This window comes from Rhea americana, unplaced genomic scaffold (genome assembly GCF_003343005.1).
Source record: "Rhea americana isolate MKP2758 unplaced genomic scaffold, rheAme1 scaffold_66, whole genome shotgun sequence".
Taxonomy (NCBI): domain Eukaryota; kingdom Metazoa; phylum Chordata; class Aves; order Rheiformes; family Rheidae; genus Rhea; species Rhea americana.
The window spans coordinates 504,305-525,340 of NW_028186823.1; the positions used below are offsets into that span (position 1 = coordinate 504,305).

General features: G+C 38.3%; 1 protein-coding gene across 1 annotated transcript in view; it reads left to right on the forward strand.

Annotated features, from left to right (window-relative positions):
• The first annotated feature begins 544 nt into the window (after nucleotides 1-544).
• The window catches only part of CUL4A (cullin 4A), a 41,918-nt gene continuing 21,426 nt past the window's right edge, over nucleotides 545-21,036 (forward strand). Inside the window, exons 1-9 of the mRNA XM_085320773.1 lie at nucleotides 545-796; nucleotides 1,413-1,528; nucleotides 5,995-6,098; nucleotides 8,519-8,588; nucleotides 10,339-10,412; nucleotides 11,964-12,126; nucleotides 14,724-14,813; nucleotides 16,009-16,091; nucleotides 18,757-18,824. Coding sequence (XP_085176899.1) covers nucleotides 610-796; nucleotides 1,413-1,528; nucleotides 5,995-6,098; nucleotides 8,519-8,588; nucleotides 10,339-10,412; nucleotides 11,964-12,126; nucleotides 14,724-14,813; nucleotides 16,009-16,091; nucleotides 18,757-18,824 — 955 coding nt within the window. The 5' untranslated portion in view covers nucleotides 545-609. The remainder of the gene's footprint in view (nucleotides 797-1,412; nucleotides 1,529-5,994; nucleotides 6,099-8,518; nucleotides 8,589-10,338; nucleotides 10,413-11,963; nucleotides 12,127-14,723; nucleotides 14,814-16,008; nucleotides 16,092-18,756; nucleotides 18,825-21,036) is intronic.

The window sequence follows — 21,036 nt, forward strand, 5'->3', positions numbered from 1 at the left end:
TGAGATACCTGTAAGTATAAACGCTGCTCCCACACACACACTGTGACAGCYGCGATGTCTGTCTGCGCTCCGACTGGATTTCCGATAGCCGGTGACCAGAGCACGGATAGCGGCTCTCATCGTGGTTCCGCTGCCGCTCCTGTCCCCGGCGCGGCGGCAGCAAGCCACGAAAACGAGCTCGGGGTTAGAAACGCTCCTTATCTGGGCGTGCACCCGACTCCTTAGGAAAGCGTGATGCAGCTTCGCACCCAGCACCGCTAAAGAAAGCCGGAGAGGGCCGAGGCCCTCGGGAAGGATCGTCCCGGCTACGGCCCAGCCCGGGCGCGGCTGCCGCCCGCAGCAAGGCGGGCGCGGCCGGGGCTGCCTCAGCGGCAGCCGCGGGAGCCATCTTGTGAGCGGCGGGCGGCGCTCGGTGAGGGCCGGCGCGGCCCGGCCCGGCGCGGCTGAACTTGGCAACCACCCGCGGGCAGGGCCGGGAGGGCGGCGCGGCGGCGGGGGAGGGCGGCGGCCGCGGAGCAGCAGCAGCGGGAGGAGGAGGGAGGCGGGGACGCAGCCGGCCCAGCCCAGTTCAGCGCCTGGCCCTGGCCGGACGCGGCGCCCGGGGCGGAGATGGCGGACGAGCCGCAGAAGAAGCCGCACTTGTCGGCCCTGGTGGGGCACACCAACGGGCTCACCAAGCCCGCCTCGCTCGCCGCCGCCGCCGCCGCCACCACCCGCGCCGCGGGAGGGGGAGGAGGAGGCGGCGGCGGCGGCGCGACCGCCTCCTCCAAGAAACTCGTGATCAAGAACTTCAGAGGTGGGTGCGGGGCCGGCGCTGCCGGCAGGTGCCGGTGCCAGCGCCGCGGCCCTGCCCTTTCCCGACCTTTGCTTCCTGCTGGCCGGGCCGCCGCCAGCGGGGAAGCGGCGGGTGGTGGTTGGCGGGGGGGAGGGTCGTGGTCGCCCGGGGCGCCGCCGCCGGGCTCTTCGGCCTCGGCCCTGGCTCCGCGAGGGAGGCGCCTCCGCGCCGCGGCGAACGTTTCTGGTACCGTCCGCGCCTTGAATTAAGGGCGCAGTGGGAGCGGGCGGGTGGTTTGGGGCCGCAGAGTGCCTGTTCGGTTCGGGCGCCCAGCGCACGTTTAACGGCTCCGCCGGGGGTCGCGGCAGCCGCCTGCCCGCCGTGCGCGGGGCCCGCGCTGAGCGCCGCGGGGTCTCCGCGCCTGCTGCGCCCGGCGCCCGCCCCGGTGCCGGGGGGACGCGCAGAATTGGTCGCGTTATTACCCTCGTCGTCGTCGTTGTTTGTTTAAAACGTAGAGGATCAAGCAAAACGTCACGTGGTGGAATTGAATAAAGCAGGCTGGAAAAGATCGCTACAAATAGCCGTTCCTTGGGTGGTCAGTTTTTGACTGCTTGTGTCTTTTTCATTTTCCCCACAGAAAGGCCCAAATTACCAGATAATTATACTCAGGACACTTGGCAAAAACTTCATGAAGCAGTGGGAGCGATACAGAGTAGCGTTTCTATTAAATACAACCTTGAAGAGCTCTACCAGGTAAGACACATTTTTTTTTTAAGTTTATTGTAACAGGCAGGAAATTAACTGATTTGAGACTTTCATATACTTACTGATTTAATAGAATGTGTCTTGATTTGTTAGGAGTGGATTGCATGTCCAAACTGTTTTCTTGGTATTCTCCTTCTAGACATTTTGTACTTTTATGGAAGAGTGGCTCTCAGGCCCAGGGAGAACTACCTGGGYCTGAGGTTATAGAAAAGCAAATTATATTGTGAGACATGGAAAACTGTGTCTGGGCAGGGCTGAGATTTGAGTGTCAGTCTCTCCCAAACTCTACCTATTCAGGATACTGAAAATAGGATGTTACTCTTGCTTGGTTATGCAGACATATGTTGTATGATGATTTCTCTTCTGTATGTACYTCGATGTCTAGTGAAGAGCATGTTAAATAATGATTGTAATAATAATTAGGCTTAATCATCAATAGTTTTTTGGGGATTAAAGTTGAGTCGGCAACAAAATATCAGTTTGCCTCTAGTTCAGCTTACTGTTACATTTTTGGAAGAACCAGTGTCTTAAATTTTTCTGTTAAAAGGTGAAAAATTATTGCTGAAACTTCTAAATTGCTGGATAGTGGATAGGAGGGGTAAAAGAAAGAAATGAGAAATGAGCATGAACCATTTCTTCTTTACCATTTTCTCTGTTTATACGTGGTCTAGTTTTGGGGTTTTTTAAATGCAAATGCTTTGAGATATGCAACTTCACGTTTTTTTTTTTCAATAATTGTCGTTATCAAAAAACTGCTAATACAGTAGGTTGGGCTACATAGTTGAAGTTATTATGAGGCTTTGGGGATGCAGATGTTTGATCTGCAGATGTGGGTCTCATTGTCAGATCAAGACTTAAAACAATATTCCTATGAAAAATCTTCTAAATGTTTAGTAGAGGTAGGTTTGGTGTTTGAAAAGTGTAGTCTATGAGGGAGGAAAAATCCAGTCTATGTTAGGTTTGTGCTCAATCAGCATAAATTTGAGAGCTGGCTACACTTTCTCTATGATTAGTTAAGATATTTAATATATGGGTGTAAAACGACTGATTAAATAAATCTATATTCAATTCATRTAATTTGGTGCTTTTAAATAAATAACCTGGCTGTGATTTAATCATCTATTATTACTTAGATGTTTGCAGAGTTTGAAGTACATAACACATTTTATGATTTTAAACTTAACATTTGAAAAATCTTGCTTTTTCATGCCTAGCTAAAAACRTGCAGATGGTTTGAATTTTACCTAACTTGTTTTCAGAGGCTCAGAAATCAGATATAAGTAATATGGGCATGAAATCAAGTATAGACTTGAGTTCTTGCAGAAGAGGAAGAGATTTCAGATAAACTATAAAGGGAAAACTGTTTCTTCCCTTTTTTGTTTATATGCTCATTTGCAAAAACTGCTCGTTATAAGGCCAGTTCAGTAATATGTCAAGTAGTGGTGCAAATCAGAAATATTCCTGCACCCTAAGTAGTGGATGTGAGTCTGTCTATGTGAACATACTTACTTTCCTGCTGAAGGAAAAAAAAAAGATCAAGTACAGCATCTTTTGGAAACCTGATCTGTACTTACAGATCATTCTTAACAGCTTAATGGTGAGCACAGAGTCTACAGGGGAATATTTTTGTGTGTGTATTAGTTCTCTTTACTATCAGGGATTTTTTGTGTGTGTCTTTATCTGGCATTTTGAGAGGAAGTGAGAGGCCTACAAGGCTCAAATGTGGTAAGCAGGCTAGTATACCAGCCTGCTTTTAAACTTATTGATTTATCTATCTGATTTGGCATAGTAGCTGAAGAAAGAGTGAAGAACAATCTGAAGGGTACTTCTTTCAAAGCATTAAAAACGGCATGAGATAAAGCATGAAGGTGCTTGGCAGGGATGTAGTCAATGAGCAACTGAAGGGTGGCAGTTAACTTACTTCTACTAAAATAGAAACGATCCCTAGTGGTAACTTGCAAAGATTTTGGTACAGGTAGCTTGTATTGATTGAATAGAGAAGGTGGAGCAGTGCGAAGAAATGCCAAGTGAGGAATGAGTGAAAAAGCAAAACTACTTTTGCAAAAAGCTTATAAATAAATTGAGATGGAGTGACGTTGCCTTTCTTGAGGATATAGAGTAGGATGGAAAAAAGTCATAGTAATGAAAGAAAACAACAAGTGTTCTGACTAGAAAGTTATTTGTATGGAAAGGCCGTGTCTTGGACAGTATCATAAAATATGTGCAAAATGATTAAGTGTGGATACCACTCATGTTGAATTTGTCAGCTTACTTCGTTTTTTCTTTTTTAGTTGGATCAAAAAACAATGTAGGCACCTATGTCACTATGTGAGAGTGAGATTTTTCTTTTTAATATTACATCAAAGTTGATGAAGCCATTAGTTGATATGCATTTAAATAAAATGACATCAGGTAGGTTAGAATTGCCCATGGGGAGATCTCTGGGAAACAAAATTCATTTTCTGTGTTTTTGAAGATCAACTCTTCAGGATATAAGAACCTATAGAGGAAATGACGTAAGTAGTAGCAATCATTGGCAAGCTAAAAACATGAAGAGAAAAGACTGTTTTAAACAAACCATTAAAGGGGTGATTTTAAATATAACTTTTATTAGATTTATGCAGCTGAAGAGTCTGTGGTGTTTTCTGTGTCACATCACTGTAAATGTGATAATTGTAGCTGTTTTTTAAACTAATTRTTTGAAGGATGAATCAAATCAAACTCCTTCAGAAAGACAGATGGCAAAAAATCCGAATAAAATGGAAGTTGAAAGAAATTATCAGATCATGTTACCATCACCTCCTCCCCCAAGAAAGCAGAAACAACTAGGTAGAGAAGGTACCAAGCTGATAAGGTGCTTAAGGCTGTAGTTTGAGGTACTTAAGCAAGTACTGCTACTTAAAGAGGCTCCCCTCACCTCTGCATTGCCCCCGTGAAACAAAGTGATGAACCTTTACCATTACTTTGACAAGCATAACATTTTGTATACGTACAAAGAAATAAAATACCAAAAAAGATAAAATTTGAGGGAAGCTGATTGAAGACTAAGTCACTGAGAAGTGTTGAAACTTTGTTCCATATACATTGATGCTGTCGTCAAATTCATCAACAAAATAGGACACTATAAATCCTCTCAAGCAAAGTGGGTCAGTTTCAATTGCCCAAATGAAATAGTGCTTTAAGTCTTATGCAATACTCTCTTCAGTATCATCTCACAGAATAAAGAAAGTTGAGGTGACGTTAAAGAAAGAGATGACTGGATTTTTAGTTCTACAGATCATGTCTAATGACTTATGATAATTTTATTTAGAGCACTGAATGGCCAAGAAAATTTGCTGTAAATCATACAGTTCTCATAAAATATTTGGCTGCCTTTATTGTGGTTCATTTTAGATGCTATGGTCTATTAATAAAATAATTTATTGAAATACAGCGCACACAGTGCACCTAGAACAGGCTAAATATAGGCAGTGGTATCCCATAGGGCTACGTTTTCTATTTTGCATTCTCACTGAGTTCCTTGTGAAGAAGAAAATGTTAGTGTAAGACAACGTAATTATTGTATAGCTGAACAGCAGTATTGTGTAGCTTTCTAGAGGTGTCTCAGCATAGTCTAGATCATCTGCATAACAACTCAGTTTACATTAAAGGAGCAACCAAAGAAATGCTTGCTTTGGGGCAGAACTGATCTTCTTAATCAGCTGTGGATAAACCCTCAACTAAATACTCTGAGGGTCCAATAAATCAATTCCAAGTCTTTATTTAAAAGTTCCTGAGTTTACATTTTTTATCAATAATGTATGAATCAATGGAAATGTTCTGAAAAAAATAATAAAATGACAAGACAATAGCTATATTTATTTACGATTTAGAGACAGAGGTTGCAATGTTTAGCTCGGATGTTATTTCTACCTCAACTGATGGATGTGAAAGCTGGAAATCTACCTATTTAAATGTCTGTGGGGAAGCATGTTTAGTGATTAAGTAGTTAATCTATAATAATGCTGCTGTACATCAATATTCAACAATAACTCATCACTCATCCCTAAGATTACTAAGAAAAGAAATGAAAATGTTTGATTTTTTTTTTAAGTCTGTGTGTGTGCAGGGGGGATGCACAAAATAGACCTACTGTAGGAGTTCCACTGCTGAGCAGTATTTGCAGGGAAAAAATTCTTTTAACGTGTCTGTAAACATTACCCAGACAATAATGATGGATCTTATTTTTGGATGAAGTCTGACAATATTAGAAGGAGCCAAAAAGAGAAAAAGATCATGAAAACTTAATTTGTCTTCATAGTTAGCTAATTTCGTTTCATTTTGATAAGTTTTGTTTGGTGCATAGAAAAATAACTCTGACATTTTCTCTTTGGTATTGATTTTGATCAAATCTGATCAAAATCTGACTTGATTTATTTTTTTTCCGTTTATAATCTTTTTTTTTTCTTTTTTAGGCCGTTGAAAACCTCTGTTCTTACAAAGTCTCTGCTACGCTGTACAAGCAGCTGCGACAAGTCTGTGAAGATCATGTAAAAGCACAAATTCTTCAGTTCAGAGAATATCCTTTTCTTGTGCACAGAAATATTTAGAACTGAATTTAAATAATTTTTTAAAAATAATGCTTTTTTTTTTAATTACAGAAGTATTTCCCAGTGTTTAAAGAAGTTCTTCTTTGAACACTTATATGTAACTTCAAGACATGTTCAGCTTTAGTCAACTGGGGGAATAATTTTTGTGTACAGATAAGTAGCATACCGGTAACAATTTTCTTACCATTTTAACATGTAAATTTTGAGTGTAAATTTTACACCTAACCTAGAACATTTCAGTAGCACTACAAATGTAAAATCTACAGAGTTTTAACAACAGGTATTGATTTTTTTTTCTTTTTTGGAAGGTGAGTAGTTTAATTTGTAATGCAGAGATGCTTACAGTACCAATAGTGTGAAAAAAAAATCACAACAGTAATTTTCAACAACAGTAGTGCATGTCTTCTATAACAAAATTTTCAAATGTAAGATATGGGCATCTGTTTGACAAATCATATGTAAGGGAGGCATTCAGCAATCCCTTTATGTACCTCATTTGAACCTCAGAAGGTTTCTAATTCACTAGTGAAAGTGGCTGAAAAAGTCATTGTCTTCACTATATAAATGAACTGGTCTTGAGGCAGCTCCTAGACAACCATAGTTTGCAGCCAGGCATTTAAAGGTGYCTTTCTTAGTGTTTTGTTGAATAATCTGCAAGTGATAACCTATTAACCATCCTGCTGAAAGTCACTCAGAGCTGTAAGTTGAGGAGAGTGCTTGGCAGCCTTTGGGACCTACAGAATGCTCAAGTTTTAAGATAAGTTTTCGCCTACTTTTCTCAATTTGGGCTTTCCTTTCCTGGCTGAATTAAAATGCATGTAGATCTGGAGGCTTGGGTGCAGCTGCTGCTATTTTTTGAATCCCATTGTGCTTTGTGTGCTGAGAATATGCTTTATGTGATGGTCATCTTTTGGCCCAGTGGTTACACTTGCTCAGGAAGGAGAATAAATAGAGTCCAGACTTGCCTGGCAGACCCCACGTTCCTGGAGAGTGCCTGAGCAAACAGGTGCTGGAGAGTTCCTTAGTAAACAGATGCTACAGTACTTTGAGTAGTTAGCTCTGTTTCCCAGGTCTCTGTATGTATTTGTCAGAAAATAATTCATTAAAATAGAAAAAAACTAGGGAAGGGACCTAGAAGGAACCCTCTTTCTAGGTGAAAGTCTTAACTATGGTTTGGTAGGGATTCTCTGTTTCTCAGTTCACTTCTTTTCCCAAATAGGGACCTGCTGTCATAAAGAAAATGAATTGCTTCTGTACACTTGCTTACTTTCTCCCACTCTTAAAAAAAAAAAAAATAAATTTAATTGTCTGGCTTAGTCCCAGCGTGTTTGTTGTGAATCCTGGTTAAAGCTTCTGGCTTCTACATAGCACATAAAGAACACTCATACATAAATCAGCACTGTGAATTCACCTTTTAATTAGGCAGGTGACTTTTCAATGGTATTTAATGTGATGTATTTAAAATCTCATCTAGCTGAAAAATTACATTATTATGTGTGATCCAGGGCAGATTTTTTGGCTGAGTGTACAGTAGTCTCTTAAACAGAAATGATCTCTGCGAACCAAATCCTTCAGTCAGCTCTAAAGCAGGGTAGAGTCGGTCGGTTTTGCACCCTGTTTTTCAGAATTCAGCTGATATTCTGAAGAGGTGTTTTAACGCTTGTGTTTTAAAACTTTTTTTTTCCATCTTTAACAGAACTGATAATTCAGAGAGTTGAGAATTTTATATTTTACAGGTATACCGTTTCATGTCCAAGGACATGAGATTAGAGTAATCAGATTTGGCCAGAGTAAGTTGAAGATGATACTGTGCATGAAAGGAAGGTTAAACCATGTTTGCATTTATTAATATGATATATTATAGTTTTGAAAGCATAAATAACAATTGGATTTCTTGTGAAATGAAGAAAACTTTATAGTTTACTTAGGAAGACCTGGAAATGTATATGGAAAGATCACTGTTTGGATTTATTGAGGATCATTTAAAACTGTAACTGCTTTTAAAAGATTAGGGTCACTCCTGTTGTGCACAGTGTGAACTAACTAAACAAAGAAATTAAACCTTTCAATCCAGCTCACCTCAGCTGATGATAAAGTTGTTTTTGACACTGATGGGATTTCTTATTTAAATCTGTATCAAAGTTACGCAGTACAGCCACTAGATGGTGTTACTGAAGAGCGGTGAGGGTTACTCTTTGAAAACACTGGGAGGCGTTTTGGAGAACTGCCAGCCTTTCTGCTGGGCAGAAGTTTTGCTGTTAACCATTTACCCTTAACCAGTCCCAATAACATCGCAGTATGCAGAAAGTAGACATGGCTGGCAAATATCATCTCTAGAATTTGGTCTCAAAATTACTGGCAAGCACGTTTTCCTTAACAGGTGCTGTACAGATTCTCTGGATAGTCTTTTATTTTTAAAGAAGATAAATAAATGCTGGCAAGATCATTGCAGACAAATGGTAAGTCAAGTAATTATTCAGAATACATATTCGTGGGATGTGAGATCTGGCAAAAAGGCACCTACTGTGTTTTTACCTTGGGACCATGTTGCATCTCCTTCTCCAAATCTCAGTGTAGTCTTTCACTTTCATTTTTTCAGTGGGGGACATTGGTTGTTGAAAACTGTATTCTGCTAAGTTGTCCTTTTTGCCTTTAATTGCTTTCCTTGTGATAACTAATTGGAATAGCACTGAAAAATGTATAGACGCTTTTTTTTTTTTTTTTTTAAATGAGTGGAAAGAAAAGCTAACCAGACTATGCTGAAGCTGTTTGCTACTTATAATTTTAAATAATTGAAGAATCCCAATCTTTACTTTTAAATACCCCCAACAGCTGGGTTATTTGTGACATTTTCCTTTTGCAAGGCAGAGATGAATATCCTGATCATAGGGCTAAGAAATAGGAAGATTAAAAAAAAAAATGTTTAAAATCTCCCTCTTTCTCTCTCCCCTTCTTGTCCTCTGCCTCCACAGCGAATAGTATTATAGCAAAAAATACTCTTTCAGAAAGAATTCATGGAATTATTCCTTTAAAAAAATGCATCATCATAATTCTAGAACAGCATTTTAAAAGGAGAGTCTTCATTACATTTAGCTTTGATTACAAAGGCCCCAAACAGGTAATTTCCATTTTCATTCCTGGAAGTACCCTTCTTTCCTGAGGAGGATGGGTGGTGGTATGTGCTTTTTATCTGGAATAAAAATGGAAAGCATCATGGAAGCTACTCAGAGCAAATTAAACAGGCTCATGAAAATGGATTTGAAGTTGATATTTGCCTTGAAATTTTAATTAAACTGACTTGTCTTACAAAAATTTTTTTCTAATACAAACTATTAATTATTTTTGAGTGTTCCTTTCCCCTCCTCCCCCCTCAAAGCAACAACCTGTAGCATATGACTTTCTTGACCTTATGTTGAATTAGCGCGTGTAGTATTTAAGAAAAAAATCAGCATCATTGCTGTTTTGTTTTAATATGCTTGCCTAGAAGCTGTTTCAGTTTGAGAATTGCTTCACGAGCAACTGACGGCAAGGTAGAAACCTTTTAAGTAGGTGGGCAGTTGGAGATAGAAATCGCTGTACCTGACCCGGAATTGTGTGAGAATCCTGGGATACACTAATGCTAAACTGGAAGCTGGGTAGCCTTTGTATGAAGATAATTCAAACTGAATTTTGAATGAGAAGGAGCTAAAGAAATCTCCCTCCCCTGGCATTCTTAGTGAAGAGAACAGATAATACATTTATACATTCTTCCCCATTAGAGAATAATTTTTCTCATAAATTTTGGCAACTAACTTTCACTATGAAAAGATCTGTTGCATAACTTATAACTATCTCTGCTTAAAGCTTCTCCTTTAAAAAGTGAAAAGCATGGCAATGTGTATTTTAGGGTGTTTACAGAAAGTCTTGCTACTACTGCCTGAATGGTTGATGTATTTCAATACACTAGATCTCATAGCAGGCTAGGAAAAATACTTAGTTAATGTTTATGAATTTGGAAACTCTCTGGGATGTACTTGGTAGTACTGATTTGTCATGGTGCTTAGATAATACTAACATCAGTAAATTACTTACCAGCAGCTATACAAATCATCCAAAGCTGAGGATAGGTACCTCAGCAATTAAGATAGGAAAAGTTACATCACATACACAGGTAGGTTGCCATGTGCTAGTAGAAAGAAAAAAAATTTTATGTAATTCTTAATTTTTCAGATCATGATCAGAAGCATTTTCTTATTTTTGGATCGCACATATGTACTTCAGAATTCAATGCTGCCTTCTATATGGTAGGTATCTGTAAGTATTCCTTTGTATTTTTTAGAGTTTGATTATGTTGTTATATTTAAAAGGTTGAAAATTATTTTTTTCACTTTTTGTGTAGTAGGTCTACAAAATTTTGTGTTAATTTACAGAATTTTATGTATCAGTGTACGCATGTGTCATTTCCTCCTTCTCCAGGAATATTCCTTTTAAAGTGAAGGTACAAGGACAATAAGGTCAGTGAGCATGTGCTCAAAATTTAAGGCATATATTAATTTGTAGTTGTCACAGCTTAGGTGAAGCTGTCTGTATGGGGAGCGGCCTCTGGCTGCTCTGTCTGGGCCTCAGCAGTGGGCCAGCATTACTTCAGGTGCTCCTGATTCTGGCAGAGTGAATTTTTGACTTCTTGCTCTTATTTTTCAAATAAGTTATATTCACAAGATGCAGATCATTTCTCCAATGCTGGCCTCTTGAGAATGGAGACCAGTGGCTCAGAGCTTTGAGGTTAAGGTCAGCAACCGCAGATCCTCCTTTACTTTAAGCCCACCATGTCCACAACTTTGGGTACCTGTTTTTCAGTTTCCTTCCTGAGGGTTATTTTATATTACTAAAGCAATCAAACCTAGATTTTGCCTAGGCTTTCCGATATGATTACTTGATCTAAGACAATGAGATGTAGATAGATTACGAAAATAACAACATGCCTTTTCCTTGCCGCTGTGCTTGTGAGAGTTCCTTGCACTGTTTGAGTCTGGCATCCTTCTCCCGTACGTTGATAGTTCTATGGAACATGAAGTCTTTTTTCTGACGTCTGCAGTAATTTTYCCCCACCTTTTTCTGGTCATTACTCAACAGAATCTTCTTTCTTAAGCTTAAGGCAGCTTCCTTTTACTTTGTGCCATTTAAGGGGTCTAGCCATACTTGGCATCTTTTTTCCCTCTCACTGGAAAAATACCATTTAACCTGATACATATGAAGAAGATGGAGATAACCAGTTTTATCTAAGATTTCTCTGTTTTCCTTGGCCAAGATGACATTTAATGATTGGTTTCTTCATGGTCAGACATAGAGGCACCATTCCTCATCATCTCAGTATGAAATATAAATGTGATGTAGGTGATCATAAGGTCCTAAATATATGGAGAATTCATACTTTTGAGCAGAATTGATAAATTACACATAGATTCACTGATACTGGGGAATCTTATGCTGAGGTGTATGTTCAGATTTTTATTATTTTTATAATAGTAATTGTTTTAATAAAAGGAAAAGATACAATCTATTATGTGAAGTATGGATACTGTTCATAGTTTTCAGCTGAACTATATGCATCCTGTAGTGTATGACCTGGTATTTTTATGGTAAACCTTATTATAGTTTCCTTAGTAGACAATCTAAAAGAAAATACATACACCATTAATATATTTTCTCTTTCTATAGTGCATGTTTGTATATATATTTTTTCATATGTATATATTTTTCTCAAACTAAGATACAGATTTTGTAAATGAAATGTCTTTGGAGCATGTGAACTTAAAGTTAACAAAATAATTTATKAATTTTTAATATTCATGCAGGGATATGGGGCTAGAATTATTTAGAAATCATGTTATTAGTGATAAACAAGTTCAAAACAAGACTATTGATGGCATCCTCTTGCTGATTGAACGAGAACGAAATGGTGAAGCTGTGGACAGAAGTTTGTTGAGAAGTTTGTTAAGCATGTTGTCTGATCTACAGGTGAGTGCAGCAAACTTTAAAGTCTATTTCTAAATATAGCCATTATTAGTAGACTTTCCCAGTTTGGGTTCTACACAAATAATTTTATTCTTCTAGCAAATGTGCTTCAAAATCCAGTTATTAGATTAATAAACAGCCTTTTCTTTACCCTGTGCACAAAATATCATTCTCTGTTTTTAAGTAAGATCTTCTTATTTTCCTGTTTTCTTAGCTGAGGCAATGGCCTGCTGATCTTAAATAATAGGTTTGCAAGTCTTATTAAAATGTGTGATATTTTGTCTTACTTGGCTACTACTTTTTAATCATAGTGCAGGTTGAGTGTAGCAACAAAAACAAGCCACCTTTGTCACTGTAAAAGGCGTTTTTTAGCCCACATCATGGGTCCATATCCGTATCACCATCACCATCTTAGCAGAATGGCCAAAGATGGAATGGAATGTAAAGTTAAGGCAAATGCTTTCAATTTGCTATGGTCAGTCAATAACCTAATGGAATTTTCCAGTATAATAGATGATAAGTCACCAAATAAAATAATAAATGTGCTTTTGACTCCGGCATATTTTGTCCTCTGGTCAGCATTGCAGCCTTCTTGTGTGAGGTAGAATAAAACTTGCAAGCTGTCTGTTCTTACAGAGTGTTTAGGTTACTGTGTTCTCAGGTGATATACGTTGTTTTGAAATGCAGTAAGATTTTTAAAATTGTGAGGAGGTAGATTTCAAAAAAGGCTATTAAATGGGCCTTTTTGGTCAGGTAGCCTACCTGCTTTTCTGCCTTTCATGTTATCTCTCCTGACTTTTTCATCCATAGTGCTCTAACACAGGAAAATTAATAACTGTAATGATTCTATTTGAGAGCAAAGGCAAACTTATTCTAATGATTTTTTTAGGTCACATAGTGATGATTTTGCATGCTGGAAGAGTTGAATGTGATTTGTGTGTTCTTCTCATTTTTCCTCTTATTATTTGCCATTTTTTTCTAAATGCATCAGTTTTCTGTAGATACTGCCATTTTTACTGTTACTATTATTTAGCAATGTACTCAGCTAAGTAAAGAGAAAAAATCTCCTTTACTGAATCCTTCTCACAGAACTGGATTTAAGTGTGCCTTCTCCTTCATTGGTTCAAAAATGTAATTTTCTCTCTTTGCTAGGTAACCTAATGCAATTTGATCTATTCTTTTTACCATACCCTTCACTATAGTGAGGTAGAGATGTACTCGTAATCCTGTGACTACAGTCAAGGATCTCTCCATCTCCTAGAGAAGTTAGCTTAGCTTGTGGCAAAAGATGAATTAAAACAAATTTTGAATCTCATTTAAAGCAGTTATGGTCCTAATCATCTCTGGTTTTAGGGACTTAAGCAGCTGAGATCCTGCTACTGTAAGTTGGTTCCTGTTCATATAAACCTTATTGTATAGGTGTTTCCTGTTCTAGAGGTCTATACAGTGTCATACCAGTTCTGTACATTAACATGTTAATGTATAGGCTGCAAGGTTGTTACAGTTATTCTGAAGGAATGGAAGGTAAAGAACGAAATCTACAATTTGATCCTGTTAAACACGAAGCTACTGTAAGGAGTGGAAGGTTGAGGTAATGGGTTTATGTCTGTTTGTGATGCTGAATAAGTGAACTATTGCACTCTGAATGCATACTGAGCCAGAGGTTTCATTGTTAAGTTTGAAGCATTGAAAAAAAAAAAAACGAATTTTGAAAAATCCGTAAGAAAATTAGTCAGAATGTGATAATGAGCTTTGCAGTCTGTTATAGCTTTTGGAAAAAATATTTCTTCTTATTCTTCCTCCTCCTCCAGGAATCTTACTTCTTCCCCACTCCTGACTGTCCCTCTATTTACATGTTATACCGTAGCTGCCATCTTCAGGCTGTTTAAATTATTTTATATGTATTTCTAATTTATTTTATATGTCTATATTTTACATGTATTATTTATAATAAATCCATTCTAACTTATCTATGCTGAGTAATGTTAATTATTACACAGATTTTTTTTCCATGTTATGATTGTTCTTGGTGCCCTTTTTTTGCACAGCGCCTTGTTTCTTCACCAGAGAAAGCGAGTTCACCTTATTTGGTATAATTCGTTTTTCTCTAGGGCCACTGAAATAAACTTGGCTGGTCTGAATTAATGCCAGTGTTGTTCTGAAGAATTGTTACTCAGCATACTATTATTTAACTGACAGGAATTGCCTGATTTGTGCCACTAATTGGAATATTATCTTTGCCACAAATATATCAGCAGGAGTCTTGAGGTGGATTGGCTGCTGTTACTATGCACTTATGCTGAGTACTGGCATTGCTCTGTGTGATTTAAATAAAAATAGACAGATTTTTATTTAGTACTGATTTGAGTACTGATGACTGAAACGCACTGTTGCTGCTTTGGGAAGTCAGCAGTGAACTCAGTCATTCTAAAACCAGCAGACAAACGAAGAACTTCTGTTTTTATATAATGTTAATCTGACCCTCTTTCATAGCTCTGTGCATTCTTGAGATATTACTTGTCCTCTATGACCTCTATCTGTTAAAAATATGATACTGTTATTGGCAGCTTAATGTAAATAACTAAACATTTATTGAACAGGTTTATAAGGAATCATTTGAACAGAGGTTTTTGGAAGAGACAAATTGCTTATATGCTGCAGAGGGCCAGAGACTAATGCAAGAAAGAGAGGTGAGTGCATGCTATAGCTGACTGCTTTTATGTCAGTTTAATTTGCTATGGAATAATGGGAGGACTTCTTGTAGTGCCATAGTGTGTTGATGCTAAATGAATTTCACTGCCATATGGGCACGCATCCACATGCACAGACCTAGGTGGGGACTACAGCATTCTGTCTAATGGAAAAACAGAATCCAGGCGGCCTTAAAGTTTTAAATACATGATTAGTAGTGGAGAAATCCAGTGATATTTTGTGTAGCTAAAGACACGCTACCAGAACGTACGTGTGCACACAAAGCTTCAAAATACACCATCATATTATTTTGCCCAAGAGCTATAATATGTCTATTAGTGTCATTCTACTTTGTGTTTAAAACTATCTTGTTTATTTTGCTATTTTATTTTGCTTATTAAATAGATGTTTTTATTTTCTATGCTCTTAACATAAAATTCTACTGTTCAAATGGGCAGCCTGTAAATGTGGATAACTGAAACTATAAATCAAAATGTTCTGAAAACAGATGTTTACATTGCACTGAAGTAAATTTTTGTGTCTAATCCTGTTTCATTCACCTCATTCCCTGAAATTCCACTGGGACTTGAGGTGAAATTGCTTTGAGACTTAGATATTTTGAGGACAAGTGTCTTACTGCTTTTATATGCCTAGCAAAGAAAATGTGAATAAAAGAAAAGTGCATGTATATGTGCACATACACATATATATGTGTACATACATGTAGATATATGCATGCACGTATACATAAGTGTTTTGGTCATTTGGAGGTTGATTTTCATACCTGTGTCATAATAAGTGCTTATGCTTCATGATCTAGGTGCCCAGCTGGAGGAATTGTCATTGAAATAACAGAGCTACATGGTTCACACCGCCTCTATGATATTTTAAGGGCTAGCTTAACTCAGTGGGATTTTGAGAAAAAATAATTCCTCTCAGAAATCCTCAAAGTTCTGTGCCTTTCTGACAGGTCATATYGTAATATTCTAGTTAGTGTACTTGTAATACTTCTAATGTGAAGTAACATGAATTAATAAGATTATGCAATATATATTAAAATTATGGTGGAATAATACTTTCTGATTCATACTCTCTATAAATTTTTAGTTTAAAATAATTGTCATATAACAGGATTATCTGCCTTTTATACTTTTTAATTTAAATGTTGAACTTGGCATTCTTTTGTCTTGCTAGGTCCCAGAGTATCTTCACCATGTTAATAAACGTTTAGAAGAAGAAGGAGATAGAGTAATAACATATTTAGACCATAGCACACAGTGAGTACAAGTTTTGTTGTTCTTAGTATAAGTCAAGCATCCTTTGTAAAACAGTGTGATTTTTCCGTGCATGTAGAGAAACAGATTATTTCCATACTGGTTTACAGATACTTTACTAAGAGCACCTCTGATACAGGTTTGTTTTGTTTTAAGACTTTATTTTTATCAAAACTAATCTCTGGTGAGGGGGAACAAACTTGTCTGGAAAGATGTCCCAGTGCAAAGTAAAATTAGTGAAACATTATATAGCAACTCAAATTTTCATTATCAAAGTAGTAGCTGATTCTAACCATTCATGTGCTGATAAGGAAGTGTCATTAGGCAAAAAAAGTTAAATGTTGACATAGGATAGAGAACAGAAATGATACTTATGAATAGATCAGGATGTGGACTTAGAGTAGATCAGCTTTGCTGCAGCTGCTGCCCATGTATTGTGCAAGGTAGCTTGTTCTTTCTTTCACTGAGGTGGAAACTAGATTGTGTTTTATGCTATGGTAAGAATGTGTATTCAGGAAATAGAAGTGTCACTGGCAGGGTGTGAATTCATACTTCACCTGCAGTACGTTGCCATATCTGCTATATCTTTTTATTTAAGAGCATAACCAATTAGAATTAGCTTAGAATAACGTGGTTTTTTTTTTCCAGTTTTTTAAGTGACATATTGGCATTTCATTGAGTGTTAAAAGGAATACGCTGAATAAAAATCTTCTTAACTTAACAGTTTCTTCAAATATATAGTAGTGTGTATATAACACTAACATGTCTTGTTGGTGTTGGTGCATATTTTAATATGAATTTTCTTTCTCTATATGCCATTTACAGGTTGGCTAGCTTCTTCAAAAAATCAGTCCCAGTAAAATATATGATACTGTTTCTGTATAAAGTTAAAGCATATATACATACATACATACATATATATATGTATGTTTACTGTTTACATTAAAAAAGTTGATTTAATATTTCCAGTGTGTCTAGATGTACAGCAGGTCCTTAGTCAAAGGCTTAAAAACCTACTTTTAGAAGGCTTTGAACTGGTTTCCTTCCTTTGGATTAAGAAGAAGCAGCTCCTAAAGTTGCAGCACTTGAATTGTCCCCAGGTCATAATATCTCTCTGTGTATATGTGAAGAGAGCAGTAAGGATGCTAGATTTAGTTACTAGGTTTGAACCTGAGATGGAAGTGATACTTCCAGGACAAAACCATCATGGGAACACCATTGAAGTCTTTCAATCAGACTGGTATAACACGTGGAATGTGTGTTGCTGCAGCCCATAGAGTGATTTATTCAGCCCATCAGTACATGCCTCTTGCTGACCAGTCAGAATAAGCATGTCTCCTCRTCAGCTCAGTAGGTGAATACTTTATGCCATACACAAGATACATTTACGCTGATTTGTCAGCTAATGGTCAGGATGAATACTCATTCTCTTATCTGCTTGGCAGGAAATAGTGCACTGCCTCTCAGTCTCAAGCAGACCAATAATCCATTCTTCCTCTGTAGGTACAATACGTCTTCTAGGGCAAAGGGAATTATTTTACTCAGCCTTGAATCCTTCTGCTGTTGGAGAGAGCAGCTGTAGATGCCAATAGTTGGAAGTTTCAGGGAACATGAAAGTAAACATAAAAATGGCCATATGTATTCAGACCAAGGGTCTATCTAACTGATATTTCATGATCACTTATGACCACACAAGGAAAGTAAGAATAGTGTAAGTATATATGATGCCATCCYCTGGTACTCTTCTAGCTTCTGCCTATTTTCAGCTCAGATGTTTTTCTGAACCTGATGTAGTTTTCTTGTTTGATATTACCTAGTGAATCTCTTTCAAACACTTGTGCCTTCTCCCMCGGCACACAAACTTTTCCACTTACGACATCCTTGGCAAGGAGCTCAACCAGTGTACTAACCCCTGTATGATAAATCATCTCCTTTTTTTTTATTGTAAGCATGGCTTCTGATACCTTCATTGATGATGCTAGGCCTTGTGTTGGAATGGAAAGTGATCAGTCAGTTCCTTTGGGGTTTTTTTTGTTTGTTGTCAAATGGTAAACAATAACAAAAGCTTAGATGTTGAGGTTAGTTATCTTTTTGCACTTTTTGTTCTACTAAGTCATAAAAGACGTAAAGGAAAACTTGCCACTATTTCTTGGTGCAGTCTAAAATGAATGCATTAAAATATTTCACTGATATTGAAAGTAAGGAGAATTCGAAGTCAAATTCAAAATGTTTGTGAATTTGAGGTGACTTGTGGTTCTCATTCAATTTTTACTTGTGTAGCTATAGAATTGCACGAAAGTTTGAGTTTTGAGCGTTACAAAGGTATGTTGTATTGCTTTGACATTCAAATTCTTGGATTTGGTATTTTTCCAGAAAAAAGTCAAATTGACTTTTTTGAGACAATTTTTTGTACAGATTTTTGACAGCTAAGTTTGTCTCTCTTACTGGAGAAGAACATACTTTTTAATTATATACATGGTCTATTGTTTATTGTCTTGACTTACATGACATATGACGTTTTGGTCTTAATTAGTAGCCTTTGTTTTAAGTAGAAAATTGTTGATTTTTTCATATAATAATGTAAATTATTAACAAGTATGCTGCAGTGGGTGACGATTTGCTTGTACTCTAGTACTTCTAATATACTCTTATTGCCTTATCTATTTAGGAAACCATTGATTGCCTGTGTGGAGAAGCAACTACTAGGAGAACACTTATCAGCTATTTTGCAAAAAGGTATATATTTTTTTTAAGTTAATGTAATCTGTGATAAATAAATATCATAAGTCTATGGGCCCTGATGGGATGTACCCACAAGTGCTGAAGGAGCTGGCTGATGCAATTGGTAGGCTACTCTTGATCATCTTTGAAAGGTCATGGAGATCAGGAGAGATGCCTGAGGACTGGAAGAAAGCCAGTGTCACTCTAGCCTTCAAAAAGGGCAAGAAGGAGGACCTAGGTAACCACAGTGCAGTCAGTCTCATCTCAATCTCTGGAAAGTTGATGGAGCAACTCATCCTAGATGCCTTCACCAAGCATATGAAGGATAAGGCAATCAGGAGTAGTCAGCATGGATTCACCGAGGGGAAATCCTGCTTAACCAACCTGATAGCCTTCTGTGGTGGAATGACTGGCTGGGTAGATGAGGGGAGACCAGTGAATGATGTCTTCCTTRACTTCAGGAAGGCCTTTGGCACTGTCTCCCAGAGCATCCTCATGGGCAAGCTCAGAAARTGCAGGCTAGATGAGTGGAGCATAAGGTGGATTAAGGCAGATCTCTGACGGTTGTGATCAGTGGCACAGAGTCTAGTTGGATACCTGTAGGTAGCAGTGCCCCCAGGGGTCAATACTGGCTCCGGTGACCTGGATGAAGGGACAGAGTGCCTCCTCAGCAAGTCTGCTGATGCTACAAAATTGGGAGGAGTGGCTGATGCACCAGAGGGCTGTGCTGCTATTCAGAGAGACTTTAACTGGCTGTAGGGATGGGCTGAGGGCAACCTCGTGGAGTTCAAGAAAGGGAAGTGCAGGGACCTGCCCGTGGGGAAGGGAGGAATAACCACATGAACCAGTATGGATTGGGGGCTGACCTGCTGGAAAGCAGCTCTACAGACCTGGGAGTTCTGGTGAACAAGTTGACTATGAGCAGCAATGTGCCACTGTAGCCACTGGTATCATGTGGTGTATAAGGAGGAGCACTGACAGCAGGTCAAGGGAGATGATGCTGGAGTACTTCTTCCACTTCTGAGCTCCCCAGTACAAGAGAGACATGGAGCTACTGGAGAGAGTCCAGCACAGGGCTACAAAGATGATCAGAGGGCTGCAGCATCTCTCTTATGAGGAAAGGCTGAAAGAGCTGGGCCTGTTCAGTGTGGAGGAGGGAAGGCTGAGGAGGATCTTATCAATGTGTATAACTATCTGAAGGGAAGGTGTAAAGAGGATGGGGCCAGACTCTTGCCAATAGTGCCCAGCAATAGGACAAGAGGCAACTGGGACAAATTGAAACACAGGAAATTCTGTCTAAACATGAGGAAAAAYTTCTTTACTGTGAGGGTAGCAGAGCACTGGCACAGGTTGCCCCGGGAGGCTGTGGAGTCTCCATCCTTGGGGATATTCAGAAGCCATCTGGACATGACCCCATGAAACACACTCTACGTGACCCTGCTTGAGCAGTGGTGTTGGACTAGATGATCTTTAAAGGTCTCTTCCAACCTCAACCATTCTGTGAGGAATTACAGAATATTCTCATATTCTGTAATAGCTACAGACTCCGTAGCTTTTATTTAATGAGGCATTTTAGACATGGAAAAAAAATCCACAGGTAAAAAAAAAAAGCCAATTCAAAAAAACTATTAAAACCACTATGACAAGTAGATTGTGTATAGGGGAACAAATATCTGAATGTAATTTCATATTTGTAAAGGTTGCTGAGTCCTCTAAATTTCCTTTGACTCCCTGCAGTGGGCTTAAAAATTAAAACTAGAATTGCTCATTTTCTAGAACTGTATAAACTTCCAAATGAGAGCTGCATTTATTATCATAACTTTTTTTATGCAAATCACACAGCTCAATTGTGATAGCTTCATATATTCTTTTGATCGTGTAACTCAAGAATCATGAGTTGCTGGAACTGAAAATGTGCCAAAGCAATGCACTTCATATACTTTTATCACTGTTTTGCTTTTTAAATGGCAATTTCCAATTTAAAGTAGTCTTCTTAGAAGGTCCTTATTCTGACATCTGTGCCTCCAAATCCTCATTTCTTTGTCCCTCTTGGCTTGTAATGTTTCTCTTTTTACTGAGTTTCTGGGTTTGGCCAATATTCCCTGAGTTTTAAATGCTTTGATCTAAATGAYATTTTCCTTTTCTTGCATTAGCCACCTTTCAGATGTTAGAGCTTCTAGCAAATTATCCTGAAATCTTTGTTTCCGTCACTGCTGAAAAACAGATA